Source organism: Biomphalaria glabrata, chromosome 8, assembly GCF_947242115.1.
Source record: "Biomphalaria glabrata chromosome 8, xgBioGlab47.1, whole genome shotgun sequence".
Classification (NCBI taxonomy): Eukaryota; Metazoa; Mollusca; class Gastropoda; family Planorbidae; genus Biomphalaria; species Biomphalaria glabrata.
Genome location: NC_074718.1, coordinates 34,294,700 through 34,315,590, shown reverse-complemented (window position 1 = coordinate 34,315,590; position 20,891 = coordinate 34,294,700). Strand labels below are relative to the sequence as shown.

The 20,891-nt window shown below is 37.9% G+C and overlaps 1 protein-coding gene across 1 annotated transcript in view; it reads right to left on the bottom strand.

Moving 5' to 3' along the window:
* Positions 1-8,716, bottom strand: part of LOC106052486 (gamma-aminobutyric acid receptor subunit alpha-6-like) — a 57,841-nt gene extending 49,125 nt beyond the window's left edge. Inside the window, exons 1-2 of the mRNA XM_013207879.2 lie at positions 8,558-8,716; positions 3,787-4,762 (exon numbers count right to left, since the gene is read on the bottom strand). Of these exons, the coding sequence (XP_013063333.2) occupies positions 3,787-4,762 (976 nt within the window). The 5' untranslated portion in view covers positions 8,558-8,716. The remainder of the gene's footprint in view (positions 1-3,786; positions 4,763-8,557) is intronic.
* Between the last annotated feature and the right edge of the window lie 12,175 nt (positions 8,717-20,891).

Genomic DNA, 20,891 nt, shown 5'->3' with positions numbered 1-20,891 from the left:
ACCATTAAGAAATTCCCATTACATTAATATTTTTGTTTTAAAAAATATTGTTCTTTTTGTCAAGCGCGTTTGAGGTGCTTCACCTGGGACACCAAGACCTATTTTACAAAAATTATATAAATTTTTAGCTTTAAAGAAAAATTACACTGTGTAAATTAATCATTGATGCTTTTAGTAACAGACGCATTTTTTATGGCGAAATCTAGTAATAGCAAAGTAAATATAAAATAAAAAGATATAGATAATGCAATAACATTATATTGTTAACCTATTTCAACAAAATTGTCTGTTCAATAATCCTTGCTTTTAGTAGAATATTACTTCAAACTAAACCAGGTTTTCCATGTTACATCAAAAGATGTCATTTTGTGCACTATTTCACACAGTTTCTACAATTTTAAAATTCCACTATGCATCTTTCAGGTCTCAAAATATCACAATTTAAACATAAACCATTTCTAAGTGCAATGAAAAGAAAATTGTGACATTTAATAAGAAGTTTTAGAGTTATAGACGTTTTAGTGAGCCAATACCTATTTGTCACCAGTACTGGAGAAACACTCGTATATATTCAACTACATTTATGATTTTATTGAATGTATCTAAAACTCTATTGTTGTTGGAACAATTGAATGTGTAGATCCCTCCCCCCCCCCCCCCATTTTTTGTTTTACCAAACTATCTCTGTCTGTCTGGGTGGACTCTTGCACACTTCCCATTCCCGATCAAGTTGAAACTTTACACAATTATTTATTGGCAATGACAACACACGAATCAATAAAAAAAAAAACAATTAGTTAATCAATTATTAGTAATTGATATTGGAGATCAGCTTTGCGTTGAGAATTAGGTAGTTTTCTAAAAAGTTTAAACTAACCCTAGGCTGACACACTGTTGTTAATCCTGAGCTGCATGTACATAGTACGAACACGCTTAACCTCGACAGTGTTGCCAACCGTAAAATTTAAAATATTGTTGGTACAAATGAAAAAAAAAATGTTTATCAAAAAAAAAAAAGCTGTTTCTGACTCGTCATTATTCGGATATCCATTTCATTTCTATTGTGAACTCCCTGGGACAGCACCCACACGGTCACCACCTGCCCCCCCCCCCCATTAAATCCGACCCTGCATATAATGCTCATTAATTTTCCAAATAACCTTCTGGATCACAATGTCAAAAAAAAAAAAAAGTTTAAAGACTGGTTTACATTGTCAATACAAAACAAAAAACAACAACAACAACAAATTAACAACGTTATCCTACAGTTACACAGTAACTTGTAGTTTACAAGACTAGTAATATAACATGCGCGCATGCATGTAGGCTCGAAAGAAGGTAATAATCTTCCCGTCTGAAGGCATGTCTGAAACTTTACAGGTGTAAGCTAACTGCATATATTGTTGTTGTTTTAAAAAAAGAAAAGAAGTTGGAAAGAAAAAATAAAAAACATGCGTAGGTAACTCTTACACTTTACACTCTTCTATACAAAAAGTAAAACTAGTCTGTCAGTTATCTCCCCTGTTGATCGCCTAATGAATTGAAGAAAGGAAGGGAAAAGGTAAATTTTTTTTTTAAAAAAAAAGGTATTCAATGAACTTCCTAGTTGTGTGAAGCAGAAACATAAAATTGAACACTAGACAAGGAAGATTGAAAAAAACAACAACACAGCAAATAGTCAAACGATAAACCCAAACATTACAAAATGTGTTTCTCGCACTGTTTTAAGGGACATCAAATATGTATAAAATATTTTAAAATGATATATGCACTACATAAGTTTATATCAACTCACTCTGTCAATCTGGTACAAATTTTGAACACGTTATTTCTGCAACTTCTCATTCTCGGATTAAGTTGAAACTGCACAATTATTCATTGCTTCTAACAAAACATAAATCCACAAATAAAAAATACAGTTAATTAAATCGAGGTAATTGATTAATTTAGTTTGATATCAAAAACATCAAATAAATCTTACAGTATTGAAATATATATTATATTGTATAGTATATTTCTCCCTTAGATTTAATTATTCTTTACGTATTTTAAAAATATGTTGCTTGTTATTGGTCATTACTTTTTCGTTACATTATCGGTTGTGAGATTCAATTTTATATCAGCCAATTGTATTATTTTTTTAAAGTTATATAATTTCATGACTAAATTCTCACTTTTGTTTATATTCCACAGAAAAATGTATTTCCATGAAGTGATTTTACTGTTGACCATTGGTCAAGCAATGGTCAGATCCAGCATCATTCCCACAGCGATAGAAATTAGCAGCATTAACATCAGCAGCTTGCCCATCTTTCACCAGGACAGTGAAAACAGAACCGCTATCAGCTGCAAGGCCGGAACATATCTCATCGAGGCTGACAAAGACATCTGCAGCCCATGTCTTCCTGGGAATTTCATGTCCTCAGAGAACCACAGGTCAACGCAATGTGCGCCTTGCTCTAAGCCTAGACCCTCTCTGGGTGAAGTCTTGCTCGAAACGTGCAACGCGACCCAAGACACCGTCATTGGTTGCGCCTCAGACTTCTATCTCCATGGAAACAGGTGCACGCACTGTCGACACTGTGTCTCTAATGACTCCAGCAGTGGGTGCGCCATCTCATGCTGCAGGACGCACGTCAATGCCACCGATGAAGGAGGTACCGGTAGCCCGGCGATGCACGAATGCATGAGGTGGAAACAAGTCCTGGAGTCCGGCAGCAATGATTGGCGAATCGTTTTTATAGTGGGACTTGTGTCTATCTCATTATTCAGTTTGTTTATCTGTATTTGGCGTGGAGTAATCAAATCTGGAAACAGGGCTGGAAAGATAGGATGTTTTCGGTACAAGAGAGTTCGGACAATGAGCAACAGTATGTGACACATTCCGATGTAGATTAACACCTTAAATAAACCATAAAAGATCAGCATTGAAAACCATTTCTTTGCAAACTTCAACACTTTAACAGCTGACAATCAGGTTCTTATTGAGAAACGCACGTGTTAAAAGGAAAAAGGATGTCATATTGTACGCAAACACTTACTAAAGTCAACTTTTCAATTTTAAACTGTATCTACAGTATTGAACAGTTCTTGAATTAAAAGCAAAAAGACTAAGCTCTATAGATCCTTACTGAAAATGTGATTACAAGAACTTTTAAAAAAATTAAAAACAACAACAACAAATACAAAAGACACAAAACAAACAGAAGTCTTGATCTTTTCAACATTCCAGACCAGCGAGTAGTGCTCGTACAGTCTGACAAGAGTTAAGAACAAACGAGTTTCTGTACCGTTCGGTTTTTGCTTTTATGGACCAATGTTGGCCACATAGCGACGACTTGACCTAGTTAAGATGGAGCGGGTGACGGTTGACTTCTACAGTTTTTTCGACTTCCCTGAGACATTTGTTGAAAACGTTCATTCAAATTTCGTAGCCTGGTGCATGGGGCTTTCAGCGCTCTTTTTGTATGACTTTGTAGGACTTCCCTTTTCGGCGCAATCGTTTGGATCACACGTTACCATGCCAACAAGTTATTGCATAGACTTTTATGACCACACAGACACACAAGAATGATTGCTCCACTGCCCAACCATTGCCAACCAAGGTGTGTGGGGGGCATGCTGATTTTCCATATAACTGACCACCTGTGGCTTCAATATGCACTTGGGTCAGATGTTTCGAGTGCCGGATATAGCCCGCTGTCCCTAGATTTGGCATCTCTGTATTAGAATGATATATTCTGATAAAGGAAAGACAATTTACTTAAAGAAACTATAAATTCTTACCTCCAAATCCAGGTCGAAGTCGCCTGTCATACGCCAACATCAATGTATCCAGTAAGCTTGTCAAGTTGAACCTGATTGGCCGAATGTCTGATTCTCCATTAACCCCGACATCGTCTGAATTCTTTGGCTGGCCATCACTGAAACTCGAGGTGCTTCGTTCGTGGAACGAGTCACCGTAGCTATGGACAGTGGTCACCAAGGAAGTGTTCAGAAATCTTTGAAAACTTGTGACAAACTGATTTGTTTTTCGATTTCTAGTCAGTGATACGTTCAAAACGGGTACATTTATATTTTGTCTGTTCAAACGTCCGTCCATGTCTGCTGTTAACGTAATCGAGTCTAAAGTAGTCAGTGTGAGACTCGTTGCCGAATTAGTATGGTGGTGATTCAATGTGGATAAATGAGTGTATTGAGAGGTTGTTTTTTCTACTTTTATATTTGATAAATAATTTCCCTTTATGTTGCTGTTCTGATCATTCCATTGACTTTCCGACTGTTCCCCGTTTTTGGAAATGCTTGTATTGTATGTTGGAAGCCTGCCTTTGACAAAGGTGTTTTTTAAAATCCCACTTCCTACATTGCCGAAGTGTTCTGAAAGCCCTTCCTCTATCTTATTTACGTCTTGAGCCGCGTCATCAGGAAGGGGAGGTGATCGTACAAATTTACTGCCATTGTCTTGATGAGCGTCATCGATTATCTCCCTGCCTTCGGGGTCATTGAAGATATCACTGCTGATAAGTTCGCTCCCCTCTTTTAAAGGCTTGAGGGATCTTGGGGTCATCAGCGACATGTCAGGCTGCGAGATAACCTCCTTGTCCGGTCCTAATAAATCTCGCGAGGCTAACTTTGTCTTGTCAGGTTGACCCGATGACGAACCTTCTTCTTTGACCGGAAGTCGTTGGACGTCGAAAAGAGGAATCAAGGCTGCCCCGGCTTGGAAGGTCAGGTGCCAGATAATTAATCTTGTCAATGACATCTGTAGAAATACGTCAATGCAATATTTGTTTGTTTGTTGTATATTTCAAAATATACAAAATGGTTAATGAGTTGAAAATGTATTTATCATGTGTTGTTATATATGTGTGTGCAATACTGCAAAACATATAAACATATACTTATAATTAGCTACATGATTAAATTAAAAAGTAGGACGTTCTGGCGCAGTCTTTGATTATTATTTCTTTTTGCGCAGGACGTTTTGGCGCGAAATGTTCTCGTCTTATTATATAAGGTGATTTGATAATAGCTTTGTATTTGTGCTTGTGTTTAAACGTATTTTGTATATAAAGAACAAAAGTTTATTTTTGGTCCATTAGATTTGGAATTCAAGCTCGTTGTGTAATTATTGTTATACCATCAACATTATAATATGTGTGTGTGGGTTCTAGTATTGTCCAAAAACAAAATAAAACAATGATATTAAAAATCAATGCAATTTAAATTTATAGAACTTCAAACTAGAAAAAAAAAAGACAACCGATGAATGTTACTCTGTGCGTTTCGCAAAAATCACCTTTCATTGAACAGGTTGGAGGAAGCATGCCACTATCCTATTCTCAGGAATCTGACTTCTCATAGTATGTTTCACATGTTCCCTCAGAGTTGAAGATTATTACAACCTAGCCCAAACCTCCCACAGGATGGCGGTTCGAACCTGGAAAATCAAAACACTATCACCCGTGTGGTAACACGACCAGATAGTCATCCATAGTTCGCAATATGCCTTCATGAAATAGTCAAAATTATTTTTAAAATGTTTCGGGGGGAGAAGGTAATGTGTGCTATATGTACTAGTGTATAGTATAGTGAAAAAACAAAACAATGTCTATCATTAAACGTTTTGAGTTTCATAAATTGTCGTCAAAACCTCTCGCGCCAAAACGTCATGTACTGGATAGATAGATAGATAGATAGATAGATTAGATTAGATAGATAGATAGATTGGTAGATAGATAGGTAGGTAGATAACATAGATAACGAGTTAGCGAGATAGACTTTCAGAAAAAAATAAGATGTTTAGATATCACCCGAAGAAAAAAATATAACATATTTATACATTATGAAGTCTTAAAGTAATATCTAGAGTACATTCTAGAGCGTTCTTAGCTGCTGTTAACAACACACTTTAAATCCTCCTTCTGAACTTTGAACTCTATAGAAATACGTAGAAACTAAAAATAAAAAGATGTATTATGTATTCAACAACGCTGTACTAATAAAATCCAGTATGAAGGAGTTATGAAGGACTGGGTGTGGTAGGTTTAATGGCTCTGTCTTGCTTTTTGTAATGACTAGAATTATTATATTTGCAAGTTATATTATGATTGAAATGTACTCTTGGAGATATATACACATTTTAGCAATAAACAGAGCTTGGATTACTTTGATTTCAAACCAACCAATAAAATACCTTGTGTATTTTTTATATTCGTTTGTAATGTCATATGTAGACTACCAACGCTACCATCGTAGATCGTTAAGAGTTTTACATTATGAATCTTTATTACTTCCACAATATGTTCATGCATTACGTCATTAGGTTATTTTGCTATGTCAATAAAATGACAGACCATGTAAAATAACAAATTTGACTTTGTTTCATTATACGAACACTCATCAAAATCATTTCTAGACATCATAATTATAGAAAAAAAAATCTGTATTTAGTATTCTAATATAAATAATTTTAAAAAGCTATTTTTTTTTTCTGAATAAAAGATACATATTTGAATGTTCTTTCCTAATGTCTATCTTTAAATATACACATTGAAGTATAGCATTTGAGATTTTTAGTAGCCATGTCTTTTACGTAGATATGTCGTTGAACTCTGTTTACAGAAGTATCACCTCGGAATGCAAACCAAAAGACACAGAGTTTATATACGAATGAGAAAGATTATAATCTGACCATTTTTTTTTAGTAGTAAAACCAAAGTATCCACATATGTGAACATTGCTAGGAAACCTCATCATTAGTCCCTTGACGTGGTATGGGTGCTGTGACGGTTATCGTAACCTTCGATAAAGTCCAGTAGGGAATCGACACCGAAGGCGCCCTTATCCTACTGATCCTTGGAAAGGCCTTTATCCAGCGCGCAGGCATGGAAACTCTTCATTACCAGTCTTGTCTGAGGATTCCCAGCCGTACGGTCATTGAACGCCGAGTACGCCGCACCCCGAGATGGACCTGCTCGCCATCAGCAGCAGGAGACAGTGCTAACCATGGGGATTTGACCTCATGTTCCTAAACTGTAACCGAGAGTGGACGGCCATCTGATCTCAATAGTGATATATATAATTTTCCTAAAAATTTAACAGTTGATGTATATCGTTGAGAAAAGAGTTACTATCTCATTGGCCACATTGGCGAAAACTCTAGTTTGATCGTAATAAATTTTTCAAAGTAAAAATAAATAACTGTAAATTTGGTTAGAGACTAAATCTAGGTCTAGATCCTACATCGGTTTTGAAAGGATTATCGCGTTCTTGAAAGGACTATCGCGTTCGGGAATTTCTGAATGTAAGGCTGTATTGATTCAAGAATTAATGTACAGGAAAATTTTGCGCCTCATCTTCTGTCTAGATCTAAATGCTTATCATTGAAATATTAAAGGGTGTAATTGGTCTGTACATTTCCTTAACCAAGATTCTTTCTCAGGGAGAAGTGGGAAGGGGGCGGGGTACAAAATGTTTTTTAAATCTAACATTCATTAATATTTAAGAAAGAAAAAATCAAAGCTCAATAAGTTGTACAAAGGGGGTATTATCTTTTTTTTTTTTTAATTTTTAATGTTTTTCTTGTTATCTTTATTTTTTGTTATTTCCTGTGAAAACTTATAGCTAGACTATTCCAATTAGAAGAAGTTGACCCATTAAAATACCTAGGCTGTAACATTTTCAGGGATGGAGGATCAATAAAAGAGATAGGGATCAGTTTAAGTATGACATCTGCCGCCATGAGAAAACTGGAAAATTTGGAAGAGTAACTTCAGCTTCCCAGTAAAATTAAAGCTGTATTTTTCGATTGTGGTCACAATATCTCTATTTGGTTGTGAAAGTTGGACACTGAACATTGAGGTTTAAAGAAGAATCCAAACCTTTGAGAATAAATGCTTCATAAAAAATGTAGGGTATCAGATACCAGGAAAAGAAGACAAATGAGTTTGTACTTTCACAAGTCAACATAAGAAAATAAGAAAAGTACATAATACTGTGAAGAGGCGAAAGTTGAGCTGGTTCGGTCATACTGTAAGACATGGTCTGGTCTGTGGGATTTTACGTCTCGAGAGACGATCTTTTCCCTTTGCAACTTCTTGTAAGACATGACTCACAATCAAAAGTCATTCTTCAAGATACAGTGGAGGGAGCACGAAGAGAGGGTCACCCAAAGAAAAGCTAGCTGGGCAACGTAAAAGAATGGACCAGCTTCCCTCTTGATATCCTGCTAAGATCAGCTTGTGGCCTGGAAAATTGGAAAGTTTTTGTTACACGAACATCTATTGCGCCCATTCGACGAAAGTCAAGGGACTGATGAGATTCAAATACTTTGCAATAGGTGCTCACCTACATACACACGCATCTATACATACTTCCTCTATATACACATAGTAAGAAACTCGAAAAGACTGAGTGTGGTATCTAACTCCGCGCCGGCCCTTTTAGTTGTATGAGAATTATGAGCACCTTGTTGACACTGTTTATTATAGCCTCAAACTTGTGGACTATACAAAATCAATTAGTCGCAACAATCAAATAAATAAAACAGAAATACCCTGTTATTTAAAAATCCAAACTCAAGAAAGAACAACTTATGAAGACGATTTTCATCACTTGTCTCCCTTGTAAAACAAGCGCAGTTAACTCACATGGCAACGCGAGTCCAGGGGTTGTCATAGCTATGTTTGCAAGACCGGCTCCGCGCAGTTTCATTGACTTTGGCCGCTCTTTTTCCAACCCCTTACAATCCCATCCCATTACACACAACAACTACGCCATCTTTACGCCGTCTGGCAACCTTGCGCCCCTAACTAACCCGCTTTGACACCCGCCGATCAAAGTTCTTCCCCTTTCTACATACTTGTCGATAATGGGAAATAGAATGCAGAAGTACTCTCCTTGTTCATAAGATAAAAAAAGTGATTGGGAAAGAAGGGAGGAAGGATGATGCTAAGTACATCTGACGTAGCACAAATAATATATATATATATATATATATATATATAACACTGTAGAATGACGTCTTGGATTGTAAGGTAAAGTCTTGGATTGTAAAATAAAGTCTTGGATTATAAGGTAAAGTCTTGGATTGCAAGATAAAAACTTCGATTGTAAGGTAAAGTCTTGGATTGTAAGATAAGTAAAGAGTTATTTAAGATTAATTAATAACGTTCGCCAGCTTCTAGCCTCTAATACTGGTTTCCCTTTTAAAGCCCTGATGGCTATTGGTCATAATCTGTGGGTTTTTTTCGTCATTGATTTGCATACATAAGCTGCAGAAGTCTTGTCTATTCGCATCACCGAGTCAGTTAGTTCTTCTTCTGTCCCTACCAGACCATCTATGTCATCTGCGAATCACAAGTTAGTAATTCTTCTTCCTCCAATGCTTCATAGCCGTCGAGAGCATCTTCCATTACCCTTTCAAGGAAAATATTGAAAAGAATTGGTGAAAGTAGGCAGCCTTGTCTCACTCCAACTGTTTTTTTGTTTTTGTTTCAGAAGAAGCAGAATTAGCAAAACTGACAGACAAAGGCATAGCCCTGAATGCCAAAATCAGACTGATGCACTCCTTGGCAACCACATTCTTGTCTGCATGCGAATTTAGGGCCAATAACTTGGAGAACACATTCTTGTCTGTTTGCGAATTTAGGGCCAATAACTTGGTGACCACATTCTTGTCTGCTTGCGAATTTAGGGCCAATAACTTGGTGACCACATTCTTGTCTGCTTGCGAATTTAGGGCCAATAACTTGGCGACCACATTCTTGTCTGCTTGCGAATTTAGGGCCAATAACTTGGTGACCACATTCTTGTCTGCTTGCGAATCTAGGGCCAATAACTTGGTGACCACATTCTTGTCTGCATGCGAATCTAGGGCCAATAACTTGGTGACCACATTCTTGTCTGCTTGCGAATCTAGGGCCAATAACTTGGTGACCACATTCTTGTCTGCATGCGAATTTAGGGCCAATAACTTGGTGACCACATTCTTGTCTGCTTGCGAATCTAGGGCCAATAACTTGGTGACCACATTCTTGTCTGCTTGCGAATTTAGGGCCAATAACTTGGTGACCACATTCTTGTCTGCATGCGAATCTAGGGCCAATAACTTGGTGACCACATTCTTGTCTGCTTGCGAATCTAGGGCCAATAACTTGGTGACCACATTCTTGTCTGCATGCGAATTTAGGGCCAATAACTTGGTGACCACATTCTTGTCTGCATGCGAATCTAGGGCCAATAACTTGGTGACCACATTCTTGTCTGCATGCGAATTTAGGGCCAATAACTTGGTGACCACATTCTTGTCTGCATGCGAATCTAGGGCCAATAACTTGGTGACCACATTCTTGTCTGCATGCGAATCTAGGGCCAATAACTTGGTGACTACATTCTTGTCTGCATGCGAATTTAGGGCCAATAACTTGGTGACCACATTCTTGTCTGCATGCGAATCTAGGGCCAATAACTTGGTGACCACATTCTTGTCTGCATGCGAATCTAGGGCCAATAACTTGGTGACCACATTCTTGTCTGCTTGCGAATTTAGGGCCAATAACTTGGTGACCACATTCTTGTCTGCTTGCGAATTTAGGGCCAATAACTTGGTGACCACATTCTTGTCTGCATGCGAATCTAGGGCCAATAACTTGGTGACCACATTCTTGTCTGCTTGCGAATTTAGGGCCAATAACTTGGTGACCACATTCTTGTCTGCTTGCGAATTTAGGGCCAATAACTGCAATGAAATGCTATAGGAAGAACATGTTACATATAAACATCACATCAAAACGACGAGACTTAAAACAATATAACAACGGCTATTTATTTATTGTACATCTTTATAAGCAACTTTGTTATGAATTATTTATTTTAGATTTTCACATTGAAAACGGGAATGGTCCCCACGCATAGCCGTGCTGTTTTATCAAATGCCTAAGCGTAGGAAATAGCCAAGGGCAGTGAACTTTATAAAAGTTTGTCAAAAAATTTACGCTACTTGGAGAAATGGGCCAAAACAAAAAAATATAATATTAATGTTATAACATTTTTGCTCGTGTGTATTGAGGCAAACTTTAAAAAAAAATGTTTGTTTTTATATCGGTATTTTTTTTTTAGTCTGGTATTGCCACATCTGGTCAATAGAAGACGCTAATTCGTCAAGCTAAACTGACAGTAATTGTATAGAGATCAAGGGTTCATCCTGACATTATTTATGTTTCCCGTTGAACTATTATGAAAGATTTGCTTTGGTTTAAGGCCAACCTGCAACATTTTGTTCTTTGTAATAATGTCATAATAACGACACACACCCCTTTCCTTGAGGGAAAAAAAGTACTTTCTTTATATTGAAAGATATTCGCTACACAGTATTTAGACTAACAGGATAACTGAAAATATGTGTCCACATTCTCGCAACTGAAGTTTATGTCATTTACAAACTTTAGATCGCCTTTGTGTGGCGATGCTTCATAATAATAATAATACTAAGTCTTGTCTTCTGTCACCTGATGCACATACCTTGCCGTGGTGTGACAGCTTGAGTGCCTCAATGACCCTCAGAGCTATACCGGCGGGAGCTCATCACTCCTGGCAGGTACTACCAAGCCGGACAGGTCTGTTAGGAAAGAGGCCAGACAAAAGGTGCATCCCCCTCCCCGGGACACAGGGGTTGTGCGATAGGCTAACAACCTGTCCATGGAAAAAAAAAAGTGTTATAGAAACCAGAACAAAAGCACAAACACTAAACATTGTCAGAGGCGAAAGTAGAGCTCCACAAAGGAGACTTATGAAGCTATGCAGGGAAAGTCGAACGAATCCTGTGAGGCCGACCACTCTACTTAAACCAATGAAAAAGAAACACTTCCTTATTCAGAAGGCAGCATTTAACTTGGGAACATGGAATGTCCGCACTTTACTAGAACCAGGTAGATGTGCACAAACTGCCAAGGAAATGGCCAACTACAAACTACAGATCCTGGGAATGAGTGAAGTTCGATGGAACACATTCGGTGAAACAAGACTGCAATCAGGAGAAACCCTTCTCTTCTCTGGCAAGGAAAAAGAAGATGACTTACATGAAAATGGTGTAGCACTACTACTAAACAAGGAAGCTTTCAAAAGTCTTTTAGAATGGGAACCAGTTTCAGAACGAATAATTAGAGCCAAATTTTTGTCTAAGTTCAAAAATGTTCACATCATTATGTGCTATGCTCCCACCAACCTTGCAAGTGATACTGACAAAAATACATTCTATGACCAACTGCAAAGTATAGTTGACAAAATACCTACAAGAGATGTTTTGATCGTCATGGGAGACTTGAATGCCAAAGTGGGAAGTGACAACAGAGAGAGAGAGAAAAGTATGGGCACCCATGGACTTGGCACCATAAACGAAAATGGAGAAATGTTTGCAGACTTCTGCACATTTAATGAATTAGTGATAGGAGGCAGCATTTTCCCCCACAAAAAATGCCACAAAGTGACATGGGTTTCACCAGACAATAAAACAGAGAATCAAATCGACCACATTACCATACGGCGGAACTGGAGAAGCACATTACTAGATGTACGAAACAGAAGAGGAGCAGATATTGGCTCAGACCACCACCTAGTTGTTGCCAAACTAAAAATGAAGCTGGCCAGCAATAAAACAGAAAGAAACAAAAGGAAAAGATTTGACATAGACAAGCTCAACAACACACAGATTAAAAAGGAATTCCAACTATCCCTTCAAAATAGATTTGCTGTGCTACAACTAGATGAGGCCAAACAAAGCGTCGATAAATCTTGGCAAAATTTCAAAGAAATTATTACTGAAACAAGCAATGAAGTACTAAGCCTTAACCCTAAGAAGAAAAAACAGTGGATTAGTGACGAGACATGGAAATTAATCGAAGAAAGGAAATGCGCTAAACAGGCAGTTAACCTAGCAAAAACAAGAAACCACAAGCAACAATCAAAACAAGACTACCAAGCAGTTTCACAGAAAGTCACCAAAATGCTTAGACAAGACAAACGATCATTTTACAATAATCTGGCAGAACAGGCAGAAGAAGCAGCAGGTAAAGGAGATATAAAACAACTATACAAAATCACCAAACTTCTCAGTACCAAAAAGGCTAATTGCAATGTTCCAGTCCGAAACAAATACGGAAAACTACTTTCTTCAATAAATGAACAACTTGAAAGATGGAAAGAATATTTTCAAGAAGTGCTCAATAGACCTAAACCACGAAATCCACCAGATCTAAATGCAGGACCAACACTAGACATAAACATGGAAGAAATAACAAAAGAAGAAATAAGGAATGCACTCAAACAAATGAAGACAGGTAAAGCAGCTGGAATTGACAACATACCACCCGAAGTCCTAAAAGAAGGAGGAAGTGAAATAGTTGACCAAATGCACAAACTATTCAACAAAATTTGGTTAACAGAAACACCTCCGGGTGAGTGGAAAAAGGGCTTGCTAATTAAAATACCAAAGAGTGGAGATCTATCACAATGTGAGAAATGGCGAGGCATCACTTTGCTGTCAGTACCAAGCAAGATTTTTAGCAGAATCCTACTAAACAGAATAAAGGGAGCATGTGATGAACACCTAAGGGAAGAACAGGCCGGATTCAGAAAAGGGAGATCTTGTTCTGACCAAATAGCTACACTCAGGATAATTGTAGAACAATGTGTCGAATGGCAATCTCCTCTCTATGCAACTTTTGTTGACTTTGAAAAAGCTTTTGATAGTGTCGACAGAGAATCTATCTGGACTGTAATGAGACATTATGGGATCCCCAATAAAATAATAACCATAATCAAGAACCTTTATGATGGTTTCACCTGCCAAGTAACCCACTGTGGCAAGCTGTCAGAGGAATTTCCAGTCACAACAGGAGTCAAACAGGGATGTCTTCTTTCACCACTCCTGTTCCTTCTAATACTGGATTGGGTCACAAAAGAAGCCTACTCTAACGCAGGGAAAGGAATCCAATGGACTCTCACACAAAAGCTGGAAGATCTGGAATTCGCTGATGACATAGCCCTATTATCACACAGACTACAGGATATGCAAGAAAAGGTCACAGCTTTAAGCGAAGTAGGAAAAAGAGTAGGCCTCAAAATAAACCACCAAAAAACTAAAGTACTTAAAGTAAACAATAAACAAAGTGGAGACATAGTATTGGATTCTCAGACAATAGACCAAGTAGAAAATTTTATATACCATGGGAGTGTAGTCAGTACATCAGGTGGAACAGATGAAGACATTAAACGCCGTATAAATCTAACACGTCAGACATTTACACAGCTAAAACCAACCTGGAAATCTCCTTACATCTCAAACAAGACTAAACTAAGAATCTTTAATTCTAATGTCAAGGCTGTCCTACTGTATGGTTCTGAAACATGGAGAACAACTGAAGCCACAACAAAAAAATACAGACCTTCATCAACAGATGCCTGAGAAATATCCTAAAAATACACTGGTATGACAAAGTAGAAAACACCAAACTGTGGACAGAAAAATATAGAAGTGCAGATCTTAGAGAGGAAGTGGAGATGGATTGGTCACACCCTTAGAAAAGATACCAGCAACAGAGCTAGGCAGGCCATAGAGTGGAACCCCCAGGGAACAAGACGCAGAGGAAGACCAAAAAGAACATGGCGACGCAGGGTACTTAAAGAAGCAGAAAAGACCGGGAAGAGCTGGGACACCATCAAAAAGCTAGCAAGAGACCGTGGAGAGTGGCGTGTTTATGTCGAGGCCCTATGTTCCATGAGGAACTCAAAGGAATGATGATGATGATGATGAAGTCTTGTCTTCGAGTCCGAAGATTAATGAGGAATGCAATATTTCTCGTGGCTACGCAATCCCAGCTGTGACCTACATATATTGTCCACATGTCTCCTTGATAGGCACAGACTTTGGGATATAAGGGCTCTTCAAGAATTAGAAGTGATGGCCTGATGACTTCAGATTGATGTCTCTTTGATAGACACAGACTTTGGGATATAAGGGCTCTTCAAGAATTAGAAGTGAAGTCCCGATGACTTCAGATTGATGTCTCTTTGATAGACACAGACTTTGGGATATAAGGGCTCTTCAAGAATTGGAAGTGAAGGCCTGATGACTTCAGATTGATGTCTCTTTGATAGACACAGACTTTGGGATATAAGGGCTCTTCAAGAATTGGAAGTGAAGTCCCGGTGACTTCAGATTGATGTCTCTTTGATAGACACAGACTTTGGGATATAAGGGCTCTTCAAGAATTGGAAGTGAAGGCCTGATGACTTCAGATTGATGTCTCTTTGATAGACACAGACTTTGGGATATGAGGACTCTTCAAGAATTGGAAGTGAAGGCCTGATGACTTCAGATTGATGTCTCTTTGATAGACACAGACTTTGGGATATAAGGGCTCTTCAAGAATTAGAAGTGATGGCCCGATGACTTCAGATTGATGTCTCTTTGATAGACACAGACTTTGGGATATAAGGGCTCTTCAAGAATTAGAAGTGAAGGCCTGATGACTTCAGATTGATGTCTCTTTGATAGACACAGACTTTGGGATATGAGGACTCTTCAAGAATTGGAAGTGAAGGCCTGATGACTTCAGATTGATGTCTCTTTGATAGACACAGACTTTGGGATATAAGGGCTCTTCAAGAATTAGAAGTGATGGCCCGATGACTTCAGATTGATGTCTCTTTGATAGACACAGACTTTGGGATATAAGGGCTCTTCAAGAATTAGAAGTGATGGCCTGATGACTTCAGATTGATGTCTCTTTGATAGACACAGACTTTGGGATATGAGGGCTCTACAATAATTGGAAGTGAAGGCCTGATGACTTCAGATTGATGTCTCTTTGATAGACACAGACTTTGGGATATAAGGGCTCTTCAAGAATTGGAAGTGAAGGCCCGGTGACTTCAGATTGATGTCTCTTTGATAGACACAGACTTTGGGATATAACCGCTCTTCAAGAATTGAAAGTGATGGCCCGATGACTTCAGATTGATGTCTCTTTGATAGACACAGACTTTGGGATATGAGGGCTCTTCAAGAATTGAAAGCGATGGCCCGATGACTTCAGATTGATGTCTCTTTGATAGACACAGACTTTGGGATATAAGGGCTCTTCAAGAATTGAAAGTGATGGCCCGATGACTTCAGATTGATGTCTCTTTGATAGACACAGACTTTGGGATATGAGGGCTCTTCAAGAATTAGAAGTGATGGCCCGATGACTTCAGATTGATGTCTCTTTGATAGACACAGACTTTGGGATATAAGGGCTCTTCAAGAATTGGAAGTGAAGTCCCGATGACTTCAGATTGATGTCTCTTTGATAGACACAGACTTTGGGATATAAGGGCTCTTCAAGAATTGAAAGTGAAGTCCCGATGACTTCAGATTGATGTCTCTTTGATAGACACAGACTTTGGGATATGAGGGCTCTTCAAGAATTGAAAGTGAAGTCCCGATGACTTCAGATTGATGTTTCTACGATAGACACAGACTTTGGGATATAAGGGCTCTTCAAGAATTGCAAGTGATGGCCCGATGACTTCAGATTGATGTCTCTTTGATAGACACAGACTTTGGGATATAAGGGCTCTTCAAGAATTGGAAGTGAAGTCCCGATGACGTCAGATTGATAAGGGTGTCGTTACGGTCCAGCTATTTTTTCTTTATCTACGTTAGCGCATTGAGCTCCAGTGGCAGCATTCAATCATTTTGCTCCATTCTGAGATATGGAGGATACAATACCTGTAGACTACGAAAAAGCGATTACTTTATGTTTATGTAATACCATTTTAATATGATATTGGAGGGTTTCGAATTTGTATTCCCCTAAATTTGGGTCTTGTGAAGATTAATACAAAGATTAAGTTTGTAACTGGTGGGACAGGACTGAAGTTTAATAGCATAACTCTTCTGAAACACTTCATGCTGTGGATGTTACCCGCTATTCTAAAGGGTATAATCATGTTAATCTTAGTTTCATCTATGTTACCTCCCTTGCTTGATTTTCTTTTCAAATTCTTATCTCGTTTGACATACTAGCAGGACATCCAATGTGACCAATTTTTTAAGTCATTGTGTCATGTAGCACTGTTACGGAGGTATATGTCGGTAAGAGATACTTCTTGTTTACTAAGGCTGGAGTTGTGATTCTACAAACAGTTGCTTCAAATAAATTAGTTTAGTTTTTCTCGATTTTCACACTAGGAACATCTTTCAGAGCTAACTAGCTCGGCATGTAGGAACATCTTTCAGAGCTAACTAGCTCGGCATGTACGAACATCTTTCAGAGCTATCTAACTCGGCATGTAGGAACATCTTTCAGAGCTATCTAACTCGGCATGTAGGAACATCTTTTAGAGCTAACTAGCTCGGCATGTAGGAACATCTTTCAGAGCTATCTAGCTCGTCATGTAGGAACATCTTTCAGAGCTAACTAGCTCGGCATGTAGGAACATCTTTTAGAGCTAACTAGCTCGGTATGTAGGAACATCTTTTAGAGCTAACTAGCTCGGCATGTAGGAACATCTTTTAGAGCTAACTAGCTCGGCATGTAGGAACATCTTTTAGAGCTAACTAGCTCGGCATGTAGGAACATCTTTTAGAGCTAACTAGCTCGGCATGTAGGAACATCTTTTAGAGCTAACTAGCTCGGCATGTAGGAACATCTTTCAGAGCTAACTAGCTCGGCATGTAGGAACATCTTTTAGAGCTAACTAGCTCGGCATGTAGGAACATCTTTTAGAGCTAACTAGCTCGGTATGTAGGAACATCTTTTAGAGCTAACTAGCTCGGTATGTAGGAACATCTTTTAGAGCTAACTAGCTCGGCATGTAGGAACATCTTTTAGAGCTAACTAGCTCGGTATGTAGGAACATCTTTCAGAGCTATCTAGCTCGGCATGTAGGAACATCTTTCAGAGCTATCTAACTCGGCATGTAGGAACATCTTTCAAAGCTATCTAACTCGGCATGTAGGAACATCTTTCAAAGCTATCTAACTCGGCATGTAGGAACATCTTTCAAAGCTATCTAACTCGGCATGTAGGAACATCTTTCAAAGCTATCTAACTCGGCATGTAGGAACATCTTTCAGAGCTATCTAACTATGTAGGAACATCTTTCAGAGCTATCTAGCTCGGTATGTAGGAACATCTTTCAGAGCTATCTAGCTCGGTATGTAGGAACAACTTGGGAATCCAAAGCTGCAAGGTTGTGCATCCTAGTATGACGTTGACGCTCGTTGACTTGTAGCACCAAACTTCTGGTAGACAACTGTATTACATCTTAACTTGCAACACTTAAAATAACTAGTAATCTAGTGACAATTAGGCCTAATCAAATTTGTTTTATATAGAAAAATTAGGAGACAAATCTTGCAGTATTGATAGATATGCCAGTTATTGTGCAGTGCTTTCCCTTAAATAAGCTGTCTTTTTAATGACAAACTGGATGAGAATAAGTGAATAGTTGAAAAAAGAACGACACACATTTTATTCAGCGAGTTCCACACTAGGTTCTGCGTTTCATTCTTTACATTTTTTTTGGTTCACTATTCTATTTAACAATCGTGTAGTCAGGTCCAAGCAAGTGGTTAGTCTGCCGAGGTCGTGAATTAGAAAGAAAAAAGTGTTTGGCCTACAATTCATTCACTAATAGATTCCTGTTACTTCCACTTAATATGTTTCTTATCGACCTCCCTCGGACACTGGACTTGTGGAGTGACCAATCCAGGAACCAGGAGAGATTACTGAAAGGACTGATAGTAAAATGACAGAATGGGGAGAGGAGAGCGGGGAGGGCAAAAGGGGGGGGGGGAAGAGGGTGTAGAAATAACACGGTTACAACAAATCGTTTTCAGACGAGGGGCATCAACTCTTGCATGTACGATCCATTCGTCACCAAAAGTTATCTCCCTTTTTATCTTTTTTTTTTTTTTACTAGAGTAGAAAATTGGAAGCAATCGATCAATGAGAAAGATTTAATTAAAAGTTTCCTGTTCTTCTTAGTATTGCCACATAGGCTAATATTAGCTTTTGTAATTTAATAATGAATACATATAGACTAATATTTCGTTCTGTAATTTAATGATGAATCATGAATACATACTATAAAATAAAAAGAATGAATTCGTATTATAAACTTACAAATTTAATGAACATTTCAGGAATACATGGCGACCAAGATAAAAATATCCCTTTCCTCTCATGACACCACATTGAGAGAGCATTCCGACAAAGAAGACATATTTTAACATTAGAGTACATAACAATGTAACAAGAGAGATAACAAAGAAAACACAAACAAAAAAGTAATGCGCTTGTAAAATTCAAGAATTGAGCAATTATATTTTCTGTTTTAATTCACAATGTGCCATTGTAGTGTTAAACCTTTAGCACAAAGTTCATTGGCCAACGTGCACTGAGTATTATTTGAGAAATTATTTTCTACATATTGTCTGTGGCACTTTAGGTCTAAATAGACTGTTCCCTTTACAGCTTCTCATGAGATTCAAGAGGCTAATCCTTGAAAACAAATGCACCGTCACAAGTTGAGCATTTAAAATCAGCAGAAGCTGCAGCGTTCTCACTCTTTTTCTTGTTCTTGGTGTGTTCCTCGTCTGTGATCCATGACCCCCCTCCACCTCTCCTGCTCCCTAGTCTCTGCCTTTAACTCACAAAGTGTTGAAGTAAATCTTGAAGGGCTTCTATTCAAGTTTGCATCAATTCAGGGTGTATCACACAAGTAGACATATCCTGTTGTTATATCCACATAGGTAATAATGACAACTGACCTTCAGACCTGCCACATCACCACAAGATTCTTCGATGAACACTGTTAATGGGAATACAATGAATTTAGTTTCCAGAGAATGAAAATCAACTTCACAATACTAATACTAATAATATTTATTATAATAATGGAAAAACAAAGAAAATATTGGAACCTAAGTATGGAGATCCTTTTAAATCAATCAATCAATAAAAAGTCAATGATTCATTCAATCAATGAACAAACTGATCCTAGATTTATGCACACACTTACATGGAATAATCTTCACACTATATCTTGATTTTATGGTGCGCCTGTGTGCGTGAGTGGATACATGTTTAGTTTGTATTTATAGTGTGAGAGTGTGTGTGTGTGTTTTCAGAACATTTCAGTTGAATAGACTCTCCAGGCTCTCCCCTTCTCTCGTGTCTATGCGTGCTTCTATTCTCTCCACTGTTTGTGTTGGGTCCAACTCTGGAGTACGGCGTCTGTCAATTTGACCAGAAAACTTTATGCAAAGTTAATTAGATCAGCGGGGCGTTCACTGTATTCACGAGTGTTAGTTGAAAAGAGAAAAAAAAAAGAGAGCAATGAAGAAAGAGAGAAATAGAATAGATTTTTTCTTTAAAGGATCCTCTAAATCACTTCACAAAATGTAGCAGCTAAATAATGCTGTAGCAAAGGTTATGTATCCTCAAATAAAATGTTCAAGTTTTGTAAACTTCATTGTTTTTCCAAACACCAAGGAGTCAACAGCAAAGTGAATGCATCCTGTCCAAATTGTCTGGAGCTTGTTATCCCCACAACTGCAGGGAAGTACTCTATCTATCTATCTATCTATCTATCTATCTATCTATCTATCTATCTATCTATCTATCTATCTATATCTATCTATCTATCTATCTATCTATCTATCTATCTATCTATCTATCTATCTATATCTATCTATCTATCTATCTATCTATCTATCTATCTATCTATCTATCTATCTATCTATCCATCTATATCTATCTATCTATCTATCTATCTATCTATCTATCTATCTATATCTATCTATCTATCTATCCATCTATATCTATCTATCTATCTAT